Source organism: Ochotona princeps, chromosome 5 (assembly GCF_030435755.1).
Source record: "Ochotona princeps isolate mOchPri1 chromosome 5, mOchPri1.hap1, whole genome shotgun sequence".
Taxonomy (NCBI): Eukaryota; Metazoa; Chordata; class Mammalia; order Lagomorpha; family Ochotonidae; genus Ochotona; species Ochotona princeps.
The window spans coordinates 85293630-85313694 of NC_080836.1; the positions used below are offsets into that span (position 1 = coordinate 85293630).

General features: G+C 37.4%; 1 protein-coding gene across 4 annotated transcripts in view; it reads right to left on the reverse strand.

The window, feature by feature from the left end:
* The window catches only part of ERBB4 (erb-b2 receptor tyrosine kinase 4), a 1037128-nt gene that overhangs the window by 344680 nt on the left and 672383 nt on the right, over nucleotides 1-20065 (reverse strand). For all 4 annotated transcript variants that reach the window (XM_058664956.1, XM_058664954.1, XM_058664957.1 and 1 more), the window contains exon 5: nucleotides 692-757. In XM_058664956.1, coding sequence (XP_058520939.1) covers nucleotides 692-757 — 66 coding nt within the window. The remainder of the gene's footprint in view (nucleotides 1-691; nucleotides 758-20065) is intronic.

Here is a 20065-nt window from a genome sequence, read left to right on the forward strand (position 1 = left end):
CATGAATTTAGAAAAAAATTAGAGGCATCATCGATTACTGGGAACACACCTTTTCATACACATATTTTCTTTAGCAGCTAACAACAAAGCTACTATTTTGTATTTCTTTCATTGAAACAAACTCTAGTTTTTAAATATTTTACCAAAATGTGTGTCAAATTAACGTCACACTTAATTCAAGAGACAATACACATTAAGGCAAGATGCATCATTGGTAAATGTGAATTTACGCCCGTAACTCACATACTGGACATCCTTATACCTAGAATTGAGCCTGCCTGGAAGAGAGAAGGACACAGCATCCCTTCTTTTTCTAATGAATGGTGATATTACCACTTGGGAAAGGCATTGAGATACCCAGTTCATTTGAAATTGAGTCATCATCATTTTGCACACATTTGGATTTCCCACGTCTAGTGATGCACACACTTTGAAGTCATAGCAATATCACCACAACTGTGCTGTTGAGATTATTAATCTAGAAACCACAAAGAAATAGAAGAAGCAATTATGTATTATGTGTCATTTGAAAGCAATAATACGAGGCAGTTTTCTTGGGAGGAAGTGAATCTATCAGAAGGAGGTAAAAATCTCATTTTGATGTGTTAGATGACCAGATGTATTAAAAGAATCAATTATTAAGATTCCTTGGCCACTTCAAACACACACTTTCTCACTTTTGAATACTTACAAGTCTGGCAGTGATGTTCTGTGGGTCCCCAGCATCGGCCAGTACAGGATTTATGGCAACGCCCACCTGGAGAAGAGGAAAGATAACAGAAAAGGTTACGCACATTCTAATCTTTTACTTTTTGACTGGCGATAAATCCTCAAATGAAATATTCTTGCTCCTTTATAAGGATTTTTATGTTGTGTTAGGCTTGACTCATAGCCTGTAACATGCTCACTTAAAGCGCCAAAACGTAAATGTTCAAAATATGTCAAATGTAGGGATAACCTGGTATTCAAAACTCTTTTCAGAATTTTATTAGAAAACTCAATAAATGAAATATGTGATCCTTCTCAGAAATATGTAAGCAATTATTTTAAATACATTCACTTTGACTACTGAACACTGTTATTGTCATAATTTCCAAAGCTCACAGATCACAGAAACTAACAGTTACTGAAAATTAAAGAGCAGGTACATTTGCAGTAGTTAGTTAGCTACTTGAGACATCCTCATCCATATCAGAGTGCCTGGATTGAAGTCCCAGTTACTGCAATTCCAGTGCAGCTTCCTACAAATGGAAACACTAGCAGGCAGCAGGCGATGGCTCACTCCTTTGTCCCTGCCCATCTTGATAGAAATCCAGGCTCCTGGATTTGTGCTGGGCCAGCAGTGCTACTGTAGGCATTGGGGAATTAACTGGGCAATGGACTCCATCTCCCTGCTAAGAGGCTAGGACAAGCAGTGGAAAATTGTGCAAATGTTTGGGTCACTGCCACACATGTGGGAGACATCAATGAGGCTTACGACCATCTGAGGAATGAACCAGAGAATGTGTCTCTCTCTCTCACTCTTTCTCTCCCACTCTAAACTCTATCACTCTTTCAAATACCCAAGTAAATCTTTTAAAAATTTAATTTTTTAGAAAGCTTTATTTTTACCTATTTAATATTTGTTTCTAAAAATGTTACTGATACATTCTGTACTTTCAGGTATCAAACTCTACCCCCTGTAGTGGCAAAATACAGCATCTACTGCCGGTATATGTGGGTGTATGTTTTGATCATTGTTCCAGAGAGAAATTCTATAAGGAATCAGCCAAAAGACTGTTAGAAGAAATCATGGGAAATGATTTTATTCTTTAATTTCATAGGTTCACTCATAATATACAGTTTCTAGAATTATAAAGAATTCCATATGCAAGGTATTTCTTCTACCAAAATTAATTTACCATTAAATTTTATTTTCTATGAATCTCATGCAAGAATCAGGTCTGGGATCATCTCAGATGAAGTTTCTTTGGAGATCCCTCCAACTGAACTGCTGATCTTAGAACCCCAACCATGAAGAGACTGTCAGCCAGTGGATTCTGAATAGGTTTCATTACGATTGGAACTGTGAGATTGGCAGCAATCCAGAACTGATGAACTATCAAAACTATTTGAGCAGGACCCTCGGAGCTCGCCTCCCATTGGGGATCTGGGATGGGTGGGAGGTTGGGTGGGGCTTTCCCCTTTGTTTCTTCCCTGTCCCCAGATACAGAGAAAAATGATAATATTAGTGTAGAAACAATGGTATTACCCACTTTCACCCTGTAGCCCTTGACCCTTTGTACCCTAATCAACTAAGTGAGATTATTAAAACATAATAAAAAAATTTATTTTCTATGAATCTTTTGGATGCATCTCATACTTTTTCTAAATTAAGACAATGCTAGGGCTCAATTACAGCTAACTTAACTGTGTTGGGATTCTTGCTGTAATGGAGACTATTTAAAGCAATTCTGTTTGAAGCACTGTTGCTGACATCGCCAGTGTATCATAGCCTGTCACTGTACCATCTGTTTATTGAGATCTAAACACATTATAACTACATAATGCAAGCTCATTGTAGCTGACAGGAAAAAGACTCCATCTGGCCTGAACAATATAACTTTAATCAGTGATAATGATAATTATTATTAAAAACTTACTGGAGTTCCTTTATACAAAGCTAATAAATCTTAATTGATTTATACCAGCGGAAATTAGAAAGGACTGCAACACCAAGTGGGAAGCAATGAAAACTTTTGGGAGTACAAACTTTTTAAGGAGAAAGTAGCTAATGCTAAGGTGTTTTCTTAGATGTGATAATATTCTTTCGATAGACTCGTTAAGCAGCCTGTTAATTGAAGATAGGAGAAGACTACCATGGTCTACCACTTAATCCATCACTTCTTTAATTTTGTTTAGGCCTAATAAAATATTTAGGCTTATTCTGTGTTACCAGAATGATATCTGGCTGGAAAGAATGAACGAAAGGAAAGCCTAAGCAGAATCAACAGACATTTAATGTTCTCAGTTTTCCCATCTAATTGGCTTTTTTCTTTTTATAACGTCTTGACTTTGAAGTTGTGATTCAGCACTCAGAGACCTTCTACTAGACACAATAAAAAAAAAAGGCATATTACTAGACATGATGTTTAAGATTCTTCAAAATGTGTCAAAGCAAATACTACATATTGGGAAAAAGCGGTAAAGTGTTCCCCCATCAATAAACACACACACACACACACACACACACACACAAAATTGATGAAATTGATATTGGAGAACTACTTGGTATAATGAGAGGGTTTTTTTTTTTTGTAGTTTCTATTTTTCATCTTTTTTAACCGGACGTATTCATTAGTGAGATAAGAGAGGTCTGCCACAACTGCCATGCTTCCAAGTAGCCCATCTTTCTCTTTCCCTTTGGAAGCCATGAGGAGATAGGGCATCACTTGGCCCTCACAGTTCTGAATTGGATTACCACAAAGGCACTGGAAGTTCTTGAACGGACCAGATTCCACAAATGGTTGCTAGGCCAGCCCTGTCTTCGTGTAGGGTTTAGATCCCTTTGGAATCTGTTAATTTGTTCAGTTCAACTTCGACTCTTCAAAATGGTACAACTTTGTTTTCACTGAATCATCTCAATTAAGTAAATGTCACAATATCTGATCTACGTTTCTAACCAGAGTTAATTTTGAATTAACCCATTTAACTTCAGTTTCAAGCTTATGACCTAAGTTTAACTCTTGTGCATAATTGGACAGTGTAGCTTTATAGAATATTCTTGACCCATTTGTTTGTAAAGTTCTTTTTAGTCTTTTTTTTCCACCATTTCTTCCATACAAAACTGTCAAGGTGATAATACGGTAGATGAAGGGGTTCTATTCTCCACCTACGTAGGAAAAACAACAACATTTTCTACAATCTCTGCTTCAAACATCCCCTTCTTCCATTTATTCATAATTATTTCATAAGCAGTTAATTTGTTCTGTGTAGAAAGAACTAAGTTAAGCATTAGAGATAAGTTTATCTAACTGAAACAGACATGGTGAACGCCTTCATAGAAAGAGAATTAATTCAGGATTATTTTGAAAGGAAAAGGTTCCGACGCTACTGAATCTAATGTTTAACGTTTCTGAAGTAAAAACAAAGCCAGAAAACTTACATTCTTAAAAGTCCCCTGGCCTCCTAGACCTAACCAAGTTGAGCTAGATCATTCTAGTGTAATGCCTCATGGCTGGGAAGCACACTGCATTCCTTAGACAACGATTTATCTGTGAAATCTAAAATGGAATCACCCCCAAGGACATTACAGAAAACAGAATAAGTTTAGCCTCTGAAAGGTTCCTGTTCGTGTGCCTCCTACAGAAGTAGAAATGCTTTATCTAGAGCTGAATGTCTTATTAAGAATTTTTCTTGCTCTTTATTTTTCAGTTATGCAGTATCTCTTAGGAGACCTAATTTTATGAGGAAAATAGACCTTATACTTGCTTGTCATTGATATTATAGTGTGGATGAGTTTTATAAAGTTTATTTCCCATGAGTGTCCTACATTTTAATAAAGACAGTAAATAGATTAGTCAAATACTAGAATATGTAAATGAGAGCAATGTTTTGCCCAAATCTGCCGGTTTCCATATCTCAACTTGTTAAGTGATCTGATTGTTTATTGCAATAACTTTTTTAAACTATGAGAGAAAATGTCACTTTTCACTTCAAAATAAAGAACCTCGTATTTCCCATAATAGCAGTCATTCATATTAATACTCCCTGTCATGCTGACTCAAAGAGACGAGATAATCAACACAACAAAATCTCTGTCATTTTTAACTGTTTTAATCTCTTAAATTAAGTTCCACAAATCAGTGCCATTTTAATTTACAGGTAATCTCTGTTTTGACAATGCAATATTCATCATTCAAGTTAGAATGTAACCAAGTTCATCTTGTGTGCTGGTCCAACAGACATAACTAACACTTCAGCTTCTGCATTCTGTTTTAGGGACTGGAGTCCATGAGTTTCTTTTGTAATTTTAAGAGTCATAAATTCATGCTTGAATTCTGCTTGTTCCTGTGACTGCCTATCAACAGAAATGGGATTCAATATTTATTGCTGTAATGCTTTCTGCAAGTGATACACCAGGACAGTTGAAGAGTTACACAATCTGAAGTCAGTAGCTACCATAAAAGATGATATTCCCAAACTGCCTCCAGCCATCGGCAATGCAGCTGCATTCCTGAATTGTACTTTCAGTCCTTTTAAAAACTGCTAGTCTTGACCTCTTAAAAATCTTTTTGCTGGGGGAGGACATAAGAGAATAGCCTTTTTCATGACCATATAATTCAAACAAGGGGAATGGAGCATTTATTGAAAGTTTGTGTTAAACCAGTCCCTTTTCTTAGCAAAGGCATAAAAAGGATGAGTAAGCCAAAGCTCTGCCCTCTAGGAGTGTTCAGGGTCTAGAAATAGGTATGGAAATAGGCAAATAATCATTATTACTGTGATATTTCTTAAATATGCTGTGCATTCAGAATAGAGAAAGGAGGGCAGCAAGGCTTACAGAAGGGTTGGCATTTCAGCTGTGCTTGAATCCTGGTTTGTACAGGTGAAGAAGAGCAGGAAGGACAGTTGTAGGCTGAATGAAAATGGCACAGGGCCATGGATGAGCACAGTCATTTGGGACCATAATGATAGTGTAAGGTCTCTTGAGCACGGTTTGCGTAAGACACTGCAGCTGGAATGCAAGTTCATTAAGTATCTTGAAAACATTAATAACTGTGTGAGTTTGACTTGTATAGGTAGTATTGTGTTGGCCAAGAAGTTTTAACACTAACACAAATAGTTTAACCTGAAGGGTAGAAACGATTTCAGGTCATCATCATTCCTAAAATTAACTGGTCATACTTTATTTTGTGCAAGGTGCTGGTTTTGTTCTGGGTGAAGCTGTAATTTTATGTATTATGTTTTTCTTGAAACAAAACAAATCAAAACAAACAAAAAATACTCGAGAGGCAGACATGGCAAGAAGGAGGGCAAAATCAAGAGATCTGATTTCTACACACGTACAATAACAGGACTGGCTAAGGGCTTGAAACAGGAGGCAGGAATTCAGTCTAGGTTTTCTACCTACACAAGAATCTGATTACTTCTGCTATCAAAACACCTTTAGGTCTTTACTGGCACAAGGACCAAGGAGATGGATTTAGGAGTGAAACCTTAGAATCCACCCCCAGACATAACAATATTGGATATGGACACCAGCATCTTAAATGGGAGGGTAAAATGTCCAGGCCCTGCAACACCAGAGTCTGATATTAATTGTTTCAAGATGACAAAGAGTAAGGGAGAAATATGGCTTCACATATTTTTCTAAATTCTGTGATCAGCATGGCCATATTTTGAATCAATGTTTTAAGTGTTATTTCTGGTCATATACTTGGTAACGAAGCTTTAACTCTTAGACAATGTAAAAAAATTCTAACAATTTTCTATTGTCAATATTTTCTCCTTGATTTGTGGACATCCTTCCTCCAAATTTCATTTTTTGTTGGTAACACTAAAAAATTCATTGATGGCTTTTTAAAATTTAAATTATTCTAAGATGCTCATATGACAGTAATGTCTCAATAGGATTTCACTGAGTGATCTCACAGGGATGACATTCATGTTATGTGAATTGCTGTCCTTTATCAGATGTTAACACTTTCCTTGTTCTGTGACAGTTTTAATTGTCCTGGATTTATTCAACCCCACACTTTTGTTATGTAAATGGTCTTTAGCTTTTTCTTCTAGTTCCAATTTATTTTCCTATCTTGCTCACTCATTTGAAAGTTAATTGCTAAATGGAAAGTTTAATTTTTAGTATTTTGATAATCTGTAAAAAAATTGGGAAGTTTTTTCCACTAATTAGAAAGGTGAATTTCAATATGAAAAATGTAGAGTTGAATTTTTTCATTTCGTAAGTTAAATCAAGAGTTAGTTCAAACTACTTTCAGTAATTACTGCACTGTAAAAAAAAAAACTGGCAATGTGAAACTCATTAAAGTTGATATTTCTACAAGTACCAATATGTTATTCGGTCAAGCAATGGTGGTAAAAGATTTAGAATACCATAAGTACTTGCATGATCAGAATAAGTTGTAGAGGCAGGCACTGTAGAGCAGCACATCAAGCTGCCACCTGCAATGCTAGTGTTGTTATCAGAGTGCTCCTGGCTTCTCTGCTTCCAATCCAGCCCCCTACTAATGCACTTGGGAAATCAGCAGATGGTCCAAGAAGCTGGCCCTGTGCCAGCAATATGGGAAACTCAGCAGGAGGTCCAGCCTCTTGGCCCACACCTTGTCACTTTGACCATTTGGGAAGTGAATCACAGCGCAGAAACCTCCGTCTCACCCCTCCTCTTTTTGTCATTCTACCTTACTAACATACAGTATGAATCTTTAGCAATGATGAATTTTAAAACAAAGTAAGTAATGTATCGTTGAGTCTGCGATGCTTCTCTCTACCCCATCTGTGTGCTCAGTTCACTAATCTAAGGCTTCCAGAGCAGAGCTTCTAAGCCAGTCCCACCTCAGACAGGAGAACGTAGTAGGTAGGAGACACACAGATTTGTTCAAAGGTTTTAAGGAGCTGAATGTTCTCACACTTTTCAGTTCTCCTGAGACATTAGAAAATAATAATAAATTGATCCATAGGAGAAATGACACTGGCAGAAACATCTGGTGTAGAGAGAAAGCTGGGCCACAGTGGATTGGGAAACAAGGGACTGTGCCATAGTTCCCAAGCTTCTTAAATCACAAATGGAGGCAACTAACTATTGTATTACCATACTTTTGCAAAACCGTTTTACACATGGAATCAATTAGACTGACCATAGCAATACAAATTCAGTTATAAAAAAAACTGGCAATGGTTTATTTAGAACCTGAAATTTTTATTGTTGCATTTACAGGTATAGATACACTCATGTGATCATAAGAATGAGTAACTAGGAGGCTTACTCTTTTTACTAAATATGTCAAAAAAGAAATGAACATGGAAAGCGTAAAAGAATGTTATTTCCATTAAGGTAAAAAATTGGTACCATACTGCATTGAATATTATTTCTATTATTTATATTTTTACCCTCTTCCCAATACACCTTTAAACTCCTTCAGTTTACTATAATCAATAGCAATATCTTCAAAGCAAATAATATCAGAAGGTAAAAAAAAAAAGCATTTGGAAAAGTCATACTTTTAAAATGGCTCAAAATTATGTTTTTTTTTCCTGAAAATCTAAAACTTTCATGATACTGTCAAACATTTCTTCTAAATCAAGCAATTGGAAAAGCAGTAATTATCACTGTTTAGAACTGTTAGCAGAGACTAAAATATAGGAATTTCACCTACTGGGGAACTGAATTAGTTCCAGCAATGTCAAATGCACTTTTGAACATATTAATAAAGGGTCTGGAGAAAGTGAAAAACCTTTCCAGAAAACTTAAAGACTAAATTAAGATGTGTCTGCTGCTTGCAATTACCAGCAGCAATATTAAGGATCCATCCAGTACTGTGAGTGTGCCATGGCCACCAATAGCACACTGAAGTATTTTCAGACTATGGTCTGCAGTGCATAGACCGTTGTTTTCATAATATGTTGGCGGTCCTTCCAGATAGATTCAAAGTCTTTATCTGCTTGTACTCATTTAATCTTCTTATGATCATTCTAGGCTGATAGCCACTACATTTGTACCTCCAGCCCAAGCCAAGTGGAATGTAATGAATATTTCCTTTTGGTTTCCAAAACATCTCCAACAATGTGATTAGCAGAGATCTGAAAATCTCCTGTTCCAAAACTGAATCCTTGTTCTTTGCACTCACCAAAACACTTTCCCTGTAATGTCTCCTGCGATTCAGCCAATAGCAGTGCTTGCAGAAACTCATGCTAAAAAAATTGAGTCACTCTTAAGTTTCATCTCTCACGACACAGGTTCACACTGACTACACAGGCAGCTGTGGCTAACTCCAAAATACATATCCGATCGTTTCTCACTACCTGCACCATTATCCCTGTAACGTAGGCCAAAATCACCACTTATTTGGGTTAATATGGCCATCCAATGAATGGTGTGCTACTTTCAACCTGGCTGTTTAGATCCTTTACCCAGTATGTTAGAGCGATCTTTACACGAAATCTAACTTCTTCCAAACTAACAACTGAGCACCTTTCTGAGCCCTGATAGCCTGACAAGCCTTCTGCTCACATCTCCATGACCATCTTCTGTTCTTCTCCAGCTGGCCCACTACTCTCTTACCCTTTGCCCTTCTTACAGCATAAAAATTCATTCTCCACCCATTTGGTTCCCTCCCTTTTTCTGTGGCCAAATGATATGCTTAACTGATTTTCTCTGGTGCCACATCTTAATGACTTTCCGGACTCATTGCTATTCCATATTCCCAATAACATGACTGATTTGGGTTCAATTACATGTTTATGATGAGCATAACAGCAAAACTTGTTAAAATATATTATTGTGTGTAACCTATCCCCTTAAAATATACTCTGTGCAATATTAACTGATATAATGTGTTGTTTAACCTGTATATGAGATGTATGAAACATTAACTAATCTAATGCAATGTTAACTAGTGTGTAACTTCTACTGCTAGATTAAGTAGCAATAGTTAGTCACATGTCAGGACTTGTCTGTGTCTCCGATGTGTCACTGAGTTAATAGTCAAGATAATTTCCATTCTGCCACCACCCAGGTCCTCCCAACCAGCTGCAGGAGGTCTACAAGGAGATACAAGACAGGTACCAGAGAGAATGAGTGCCTGAGAGATTGATAAGTGCTGGAGAAACTGAGCCCAGAAAATGGGCTTCACACTTGGATAGGCAAACTGTCCTCAACTAGAATCTGTAGGAACAAGACTGTCTCAAGTACTCCCAGCTTCAGAAGAGAGAGCCCGGCACTGGTCTAATACCGTCGGGGAGAGGGATAGAGACTGGTGATTGAACATATGTGATTGAACATATGTGAATAATTCCTAAGTAAAATTTACTCTAGTTTGTTGTGTGAATAACAAAAAGCATTGAAACGCACAATTGTGTAGACTCTTAATTGTGCTCAAAGGCAACAGAACCACTTGTGACATTGTTACAATGAGAAAGATTGCAAAATGAACAAAAATATAGAAAGAAAAATGCATGCTTTTGTGGCTGTTTATTATTTGAAATACATATTTTGCTTGAAATCTATATAGTTTTATGAACTGGTATTTTCACTTTATATTTTAACCTAAACATCTTTGGCTGATAGTAAATAACATGATATTTGAAAGGAAATTACCTCACATCACACAGATATGTAACTATTTTCCTTTATCAGACATCTATATGGGTACAAGTAGGAGATAAATACATAGTTTTAAATGAAAATACACATAAAAAATACACATCCATAAAAAGAGAAAAAGTCTGTCATTTTCATTAAAATGGTTAGAACTGGAGGACATCATGTTAAGTGAAATATGTGAGACACAGAAAGAAATACTCCATATTTCTCTCATTTGTAGGGACTAAAAATAGTCTGAATACAGAACACTGACTGTGTTATGCTAGGAGAAGTTGAAGGAAAAGAGGAATTTTGACTAAAAAATCTGTAACAAACATACGAAAATAAGATCCTAAATAATAGGGGAGGCTGTGTGTGCTATAGGGTTTATAACAAGTTATTGTATCATTCAAGTAGAAGCTGTTAAAACTAGAAGCTGTGTGTGGAAAATGAGATGCGTGTACTATTTCACAGTTTTGTTTTGTAAATTTAAAACTATTCTGAAATTTAAAAGCTTTTTAAAAATGAAATGATCCTTAACCTCATTACATTCTTTCAAAAGATCTATCATGGAAATATTATTTGGATGTCAGAAAGAATCTTTGTCTTGGGCCCGGCTGCATGGCCTAGCAGCTAAAGTCCTCGTCTTGAACGCCCCGGGATCCCATATGGGCGCCGGTTCTAATCCCAGCAGCTCCACTTCCCATCCAGCTCCCTGCTTGTGGCCTGGGAAAGCAGTTGAGGACGGCCCAATGCACTGGGACCCTGCACCCGCGTGGGAGACCCGGAAGAGGTTCCAGGTTCCTGGCTTAGGATCGGCGCGCACCGGCCCGTTGCAGCTCACCTGGGGAGTGAATCATCGGACTGAAGATCTTCCTCTCTGTCTCTCCTCCTCTCTCTGTATATCTGATTTTGTAATAAAAATAAATCTTTTTTTAAAAAAAGAATCTTTGTCTTTCATTATATTATTTTAGAAAACACTGTTGGCATTTGAAATAGTTGTATGGATTTTTTGTTTAACAGCACACATATCTGAACATCAGATAAAAGTACAGGGCAGGCTGATCCAGATTGATGTACTGGCTCTAGCAGTGTGCCAATGGCCTCTACACATCTATCATATTTGACCTTTTAATCGCTAAATTGTATAAAACATTTGAAATATAACACATTTCAAAAGATACAAATCTGAAAGTGACAACATATCCTATTATGGAGTATAATCATGTTGATTGCTAAAGAACTTGATGAATGAAATAAGACAGAACTAGAAGTATGAAATCTCTAGTTTCAGTTTATGTTTATAAGATTTATTTTGTTATCTGAAAGTCAGAGTTACAAAAAGACAAGGATATGCAAAGAGAGATCTTTCATCCACTGATTGACATTCAGATAGGCTGCAATGGCCAGCACTTGGCCAGGTCAAAGCCAAGAGCCAGGCGCTTCATCCCAGTCTGGACAAAGCTAGATCCAGGGAGCCGAACTGGAAGTTGGGGCCATTTGGGGAGTGAACCAGCATATACAGTTGTCTCTCTCTTTCTCCCCGCCTGTTCCCTTTCCTCTCTGTAACTCTGCCTTTCAATAAATAAATCTTAAAAAAGTAAATACTGAAGGGTGCCAAGGAACTATAAGAGCTAGCAGTGGCCATACAGTAAATAAATCAAATACACTGGAACCTGTGCCCATAGGGGATACTGGAACAGCGAGCAGTGGCTTTATGCATATGCCACAATAGCAGCCCCACAATCCAAGATTTTGTAAAAAATACCCACTTGATGCAAATATATACTCATCAATAAAATGTATCTGTGTATATGTCACTGATATATGTCGCAATTTCAGTTTCCATTGTGATCTTATTTTTGCTACTTCCCTCGTGTGTAAGTCAGTATCTCTAATTTTGTTACTATTCTTGATATCTTCATTAATTTTCATCTAATTGAAAGAGTGACATAGGAAGAGGAGAGAGAGGGAAAGGAAAGAGATACATTTTTTCCTCTGTCAATTCAATCCCCAAATTTCTGCCATAACCAGGGCTGTACCAGGCCAAAGACAGGAGCTTGAAATTCCATGAGAATCTTCCACACAGGGGGCAGGAACTCAAGCAATAGGGCCGTCATAGCTACCCCTCAGACTCCATCTTAACAAGTAGCCAGATCAAAAGCAGAGGCAAAGCTTTTACACCCAAGGACGCTAGCTTGGGATGCGAGTGTTGCAAGTGACAGTTGGACACATTATACCACATCATATCTCTTCATTCTATTTTTATGTTCGTATAGAAAATTTTAAGTGATGTTTGCCTTTAACATCAAGGTATATATCATTCTGCATAATCCAAGCTAAACAGAATCAATAACCTTATCAACCTCACCTTATCATCTAACATTTACTGAGAACTTTGAACTTTTTATGCAGTGAGCTATTTTATGCATATAAGTTCCATTATTTCTCATATTCTCTAGATAAGAAAAACAAAAATTTTACCCTTTAAGCGGAGCCAAAGACTTATCCTTCATGCCATATCAATCTCTTTTCTGTCTTTGTTTTGTGGTTATTTTCATGTATGTCATGTTTGATAGCCAAACACTGTTGTCTCTGCCCATTTTCTCACTTGCAATTTCCAATTACTTTGGTTCTATTACTTATTAAAATTCAGCAGTGGGCCCGGCGGCGTGGCCTAGCAGCTAAAGTCCTCGTCTTGAACACCCCGGGATCCCATATGGGTGCTGGTTCTAATCCCGGCAGCTCCACTTCCCATCCAGCTCCCTGCTTGTGGCCTGGGAAAGCAGTCGAGGACGGCCCAAAGCTTTGGGACCCTGCACCCACGTGGGAGACCTGGAAGAGGTTCCTGGTTCCCGGCATCGGATCGGCGCGCACCGGCCCGTTGCGGCTCACTTAGGGAGTGAAACATCGGATGGAAGATCTCCTCCTCTCTGTCTCTCCTTCTCTTTGTATATCCGGCTTTCCAATAACAATAACATCTTTAAAAAAAAATTCAGCAGTAAGTAGGAATAAAGCAAATGTCAATTAAATATAGATCTATTTTAGTAATTGTCATTTATATCCAAAGTGGAAAATGATAAAGAAATTACAGCTCAGAGTTTAGGGAATTTGATATTCCAAAAATACTACTGGACATGTAAGCAGTTTATAATATTTTCATTTGATTATCTCAGTATTCACAGAAGTGAACACTTAAGGAACTAGGTGCTAGAAAAATGAAGAAACTGTAAGCTTTTACCAAGTGCTGGTAAAGTATATAAAACATTATCTTTGAAATCACTCTGATGTGTCTTAAGTTCCAGCAATTACAATTGGTAGAACCTTGTACAAAAATCTTTAAGAGCTGACTTGTCTCATTAATATAATGTAGATGATCAACCCACATGATTTAAATGTTAGGGAAAATTAAATGGAATAAAATACAAGATATAAAGTACATAGTAAAGATCCATGGGGTTTGTCCTATTACTTCATCACAACACTGTATTTAAAAGGAATATAAGGATGAGGGATGGCTAAGTGGCCAAGCAGTTTGGATGCCACTTGACATACCCACATCCCAAACCAGTGCCTCTCTGGGTAACAGTCATGTCTCTGGTGCCTTCTGATGTCTGTTGATGCACGCTGTCGGGGACGATAGATGAAGATTTTACTGGTTGTGCTGAAATCCGTGAGTTCATTGAGTTTCTGGTTTCCAACTACTATCTGACAGAGTTCCAGATAGTGCAAGCATTTGGGGTGTTACTAGTATTCAAAGATAAAATTTAAATTACAAATTTAAAAAATATTCAAGACCTTTGTAGAGGGGCTGTACTGTGACATGGTAGGTTAAGTTTCTGTCTGCAGTACTGGTCTCAAATGTGGGTGCTGGTTCAAATCCTAGTCGCTCCACTTCTGACCCTGGTCCCTGCTAATGAACCAAGGAAACCAGTTATAGACAACTCAAGTACTTGGCCCGTGCACCCATGTGGAAGATCTGTGTGAAGTTCTGCTTCCTAGCTTTGCCCTGGCCCAGCCCAGGATGTTAAAGACCTTTCTCCCTCACTTCTCTTCCTTCTTCTCCTTTACATAACACTTTTAACAAGTGGTTTAAAAAATAAACACTATGGAGTTACAAGGAGCTGGAAAGAGTTAGCAGTAAAGATGTGGTAAATAAATCAAATAACGTGGAAACTGAAATGTTTACAAATAAAGATGGTCAGTGAGGCACCACAGGTCAAGGAATAGAAGGAGCCAGGAGTTGGCACCCTAAGTGTTTTGACAGGCGAGGCAAACAGAAACAGTTGGATTTCAAAGGCCCTGGCATGCTTTGACCTGGCATAAAAATCCCACCTCAGCAAAGAAGGACACAAATAACACAGTTCCAGCAAAACCTAAATCTGCTACTGGGGTTTAACACCCTCATAGAGGTTAGTATGGATGGACGATGTCCAGGGTGGGGGTAATATTTCAAGGCATGTTTCAGAGCTAGAAACTCACATATGGACTTAACCTTGGAATTAGTAAAGATTAGACAGTACTGATTCTGAAGTTTTGTTTCACTCCATGACTTTTATTCATAAGAGTAAAACCATAAACCCACTTGTTTAGAGTTTGAGTGGTGTCACATTTTGGAAACATGATGCAACAGCCAAAATTCAAACAAAATGAGTTTATTCCTCCTAAAGGATATCACATGGGGCTTAATGTAGACAGCTCTGGATTTTTCTTATTTTTCAGTTTTCTCATATAAATCTCCCTCTTTGAAGTCTCTCATTTACGGCCAATCTGCTGCAGTTTCTCTTGTTCTCATTCTCATTGATTCCCTCCCTTACAAATCTTGCAGGTTTCTCCCCTCGTATACACCTGTCAATATTATGGGATTGATGGTCTCTGCCATTCCCCAGGTCTCTGATTCAATAACTCTTGGTTTCATCTTTTTTTTTTTTTGCATATGCATTGCAACCTTCAAGCAATACTTCCCCAGATGTGTGTTTGCATATGTATAAGCAACTGTATCTGAGGGCAGAAATGCAGATGCTCTGTCACACTGAAAGGTTCAGTCACAGTATGATGAAGCAGGTAGGGAAGGAAAGTACATGAATCTTCTAGTATTTGTCATTTTTATACTGTCAGAGTAGTCAGTACTTGAAGAACAGTGTACTAGTTCCATTTCACCATGAGCATAAAGAAATTTCCAATATCTCTGTGTTGTACTGTCCCCATGGACAGCCTTTGCTTTCATCTGGTTTCCACTTGACAGCTCCAATAATAGATCTATCTCTTCTGTGAATTAATAACAAATGAGTATTATCAAGGGAAAACTGAGATGGATCAAATTCTTATAAGCTCCTTAGGGGAAGAAGCCATTACTTATCTGTAGTTTTTAATGGTGCTTGAAGCACAGTAGACTTCTGATATTGAATATACCAATATTTTTGTTACTAGCAGGTCAATACTTTCACATTCATCCATTGACACAGGTTCTTCAATGCTGAGCAAAATTTGAAAGGTCTTATAATGTCTGTGGTTTGGGACTTTATAATTATGGCTGGGGCCATTAATCTTAAAGCCTCCCTTTTTTATTATATCTGAGATGGAGACTGAGTGTTGTTACAGATTGCTAGCCTGTAGCAGTCAGTTGGAAAGATGAGACATCACCGAGACAGATAACAAAGAAAAATGGGTAACAAATTGGAAAAGATTAGGTAGCTCCATGGCACTATATTAAACAGACTCTTCTGAGGTATAGTAGTCAGAAGTCTCATCTTGTGTTGTTACCATTTTTTCATCCACCGAAAGAAGTTAGCTTTTAAAAATTGGACTTAGCTCTTTGTGTGTGTGGGTACCTTAAAGTCCTCATACCTGAAATAAAAACAACCCACATTAACAAACAGGCATATTTTTAAAATGCCACTGAAAGCCTAAGGAATGAAAATGTGATTTTAAAATTGATGGAGGTTATAAAATGCGACCCAAAAGGCATTACAGTAAGTAATAAGCCCAAAATGTCTTGATGTGGAATGCTTCCATTAATTCACCTTGGAAGTTCACATACGAAAAGTAAAATTTCAGCATAATGGATTTATAATATATTTTAAAAATCCAATTCCATCAACAGGCTATTTCAATTGAGTTTCTTCTTGATATGCTACCGAACAGATCAAGAAAGTGAGCTATTATTTACAGTAAAATGATAAATGATTTGCAACCCACTGCATATATTGTGTTCTATTGCAAATTATTTATGCCTAAATATCACCCTTTCTACTTATCATTTTGATACAGTTTCCTGTTTCCCAAAAATAGTTTTGGTTTTATAATTATCTGAAATATAAGTCTTCCAGATAGAATCAAAGTCCTTGTCAGCTAGCGTGCTGGGAGAGCTGAGCACAGCTTATATAAAATGCAACGGGACTACTTACCAGGAATGATATGGACAACTTAGTTCTGAGACAATGTTAGGTGGATAATAGTACCAAAGATTGGGAAACTGAGGCCAGAGTAACTTAATAATGTGTCCAAGGTCATGCAGTGAGCTTTCAGTTGGGAATTAGGGTTCAGAAATACTGAATTCAGAGCCAACAAGCACAATCAATGCAGTAAGTATCTAGTTTGTGTCAACAAAAACAACAGTGTCCTAAATTGATGAGAGCAGACATGAGAAGATGAAGAATGTCACAAAAAGGACTGGTTCTTTAAAAGTTAGCACAAATACTGAGGAAATGCAATGGCTTCTACGAGATCAAGAAGTCGTTAGGCAGGTAGGTTGAGTGCGATAATCAGCAGAAACACTTAGTCTCCTAGGAAATGATTTGCATGTGGCTCAAAATTACTTGGGATCAGTTGCCAAATCTTTGATGTAGGTGATGAATAAGCAGAGGTCACTATATGTAATCGTGGGGTTGAGGCTGCTACAGGAGTTAAGAGTATTGAAAAGTATCAAAATCCATGCCTCTCTATAACCTGTGAATGTATGCATTTAAAAATGGAGATGGTGGGACAAGACAAAGGTGACCACAATTTACCTCTCTGGGTGGGCAAGATTTTAACGATAAATAATAATTCTATAATACTGTAAAAATGATTAGGAATATTATTAAAACCTGACCATGTGGCAGATACTATTTTAAATATGAAATAGGACAGGAACAGGAGTTTGGTTTAGTGGTTAGAATGCCCATGTCTCACATCAGAAAAGCGGTGTCTAAGTCCCAATTTTGGCTTCCAATTTCAAATTGCTGCTAATGCAGAGCACTGTGAGAACAAACACATGGCTCAAGTAGTGGGCCCTACCCCACTGGTTACAGAAATTTTATTGCATTTTAAACTTTCAGAATTATCAATTTTATCTTAGTAAAATCAAATTGATTTTCCTAGAGTTCATATATATATATACACATATGTATATTTAATGCTATATTCTACTTGAGTATTGACCTTGAATTAAGCCTATAGAAAATATTTGCATTAAAAAATTATCTAGATTAAAATCTTCATTTCTTAAAGAGTAAAATGTAGAATAAAGTAGCTGATGAGGATATCTACCTTGAGGTAACTGTAGTTATTCAAGCTCTTCTTTTTTCTTTTGCATGTTTCCATTTCTCATATTTTAAAAGAGAAATTTATAAGAGATATGTCACTGCATAATTTCCTCTACTTTCTTAATGTACTTAAAAAGAGAACCTATCATTTGCAAAGCAATCACTTTTAAGGGTAATATAAGTGGTTTTCTCCAGACAGCAAATAACTAAATAAAAGTTGCATACATCTACTTACAACTACCCAGATTGAAAAGACTGACAAATGTGTTTAGCCACTTGTTTTATTTATTATTCCCTAGCTCCTTGATGAGGTACCACTGCTCAGACTCTGTAGTGTGACCAACAGTCTCTTCTACATCTCTATCCTGACCTTGCAAATAAAGTGGTTCAATAAGTGAAAATCAGTAAAAGAGAAACAATGAAACTAAAATTATCTGGCGATACCATGGAAACATAAATTCCAATGTGAATCTAATTTTTCACTTATTTACAGGGGGTATCCATATTTCTTCCCAGTTTTCTTCAAGGGATGAGAAAATAGATAAAATGGGGAAAACAGTAAGCCCTCTATATACTGTACTTGTGAAAACAAATTCTGTGAACTCATTTTCATTAGTAGACAAAGATGAGTGTGTGACTAGTAATTGAGATCTATGACTGCTGGCTGAAAAGTAGGACTTACACGTGATCATACCGTAATGGAGGAGGGAAATCACGGAAGAAGAGGGGAATACCACCACAGTAATTAAAGCCGACACCTGCCACTCCAGCATCTCATAGGTGTACCAGTTCGTTTCTTGGCCACTCCACTTCCATTCCAGCTTTGGGCTAATGGCCTGGGAATAGAAGTTAAAGGTGGACCAGGTTTAAGCCCCTGTCACTCATGTGGGGGGCTGAAACAAGTTCCTGAATCCTGACTATAGCTGGAATCATCTGGGAAGATCTCGCTCCCTCTCTCTGTAGTTCACAATTACAATGAGATGAATTTAAAGAAAGAAAAAAGAAGAAGGATTGTGAAATAGAGACCTGGATTTTATGCATTATAATATGTTTTGCTTATCCTTTTCCCAGCACAGATATCTTATAGTAGGCCTAGGGTACTAGGGTTTGTCCCTAACATCAGCAGAACACTGAATATAATCATATTCCCAGCCTTCAAGAAATCCTCAGGCAGAATTTATGGAGTGAGTTTTGGTGCATACTTCTGTTGGGAGCCATTCATCTACAGGTATGACCTGTGGACACAAAATACCTGTTCCTGTGCACTGCTCGACATGATACACAACAGCTCTGTTGGTTATTCCACGTAAAATGTATTTCTTCTTATTATAAGCTTTGGTCAAGAAGAAAATATAATGTTAATTTTGTGGAAACTACATTCAAAAACTCAGAAGGCAGAATACTGCCATTTTATGAGCTACAGAAGTGTGTTTTTAGGACACAGAAGGGTCATCTTGCAGAGTATCGGCCAGCAGTGAGGCATAGCAAGCTAAGCCTCTCCCTGCAACACCAGCATACCATAGGGCTCCCGCTAGTGCTCCAGCTTCTCCATTTCTGAATCAGCTCTCTGCTCACCACTTGCGAAAGCAGCCAAGAATGGCTCAAGTCCTTGGACCGTTCCACCCAAGTGGACAACCCAGAATAAGCTCCTGGCACCTGGCTTTAGATCAGCTCAGCTCTGTCCATGACAGCCATTTGTGGTATGAAAAATGAATGGAAGATCTCAGTCTCTCCCTCTCTCTCTGTAACTCTGCCTGTCAAATAATAGTAATTTAAAAACGAATAAAATACAGGTAGACCATGGCAGAGAAGAGTAGATCAAGGCTGAGAAAGTGAGAGAACTTTCATCCACTTGATTTTCCATATAGCCACAACACCAGAATTCAGAACTCAACCCTACATTGATATGGATGTGACTCAATCCATTGTGCCACAACTCCAGTTCTTGTTTACCTGCTCTGAAACTGTACGGTGTAATTATTACATAATGATATGATGCCTGGAATTCATTTTTAAATTATGCTTACATTGAAAGTGTTAGGAAGATTTATAACAAACAGCTACAAACTGGAGCTCCCTCCTTGCTCCATTTTTTTTTTTTTTTTTGCATACTAGTACAATTAAACTCAAGAAACGGCCTAGGAAATGTATTGATACACTTTTTTTCCCCTAGGAGTGCTACAGTGTGCTATATATCAAAAATGGGTATGTCCCAAAGTAACACTGATGTTTCTGCTGATTTGCA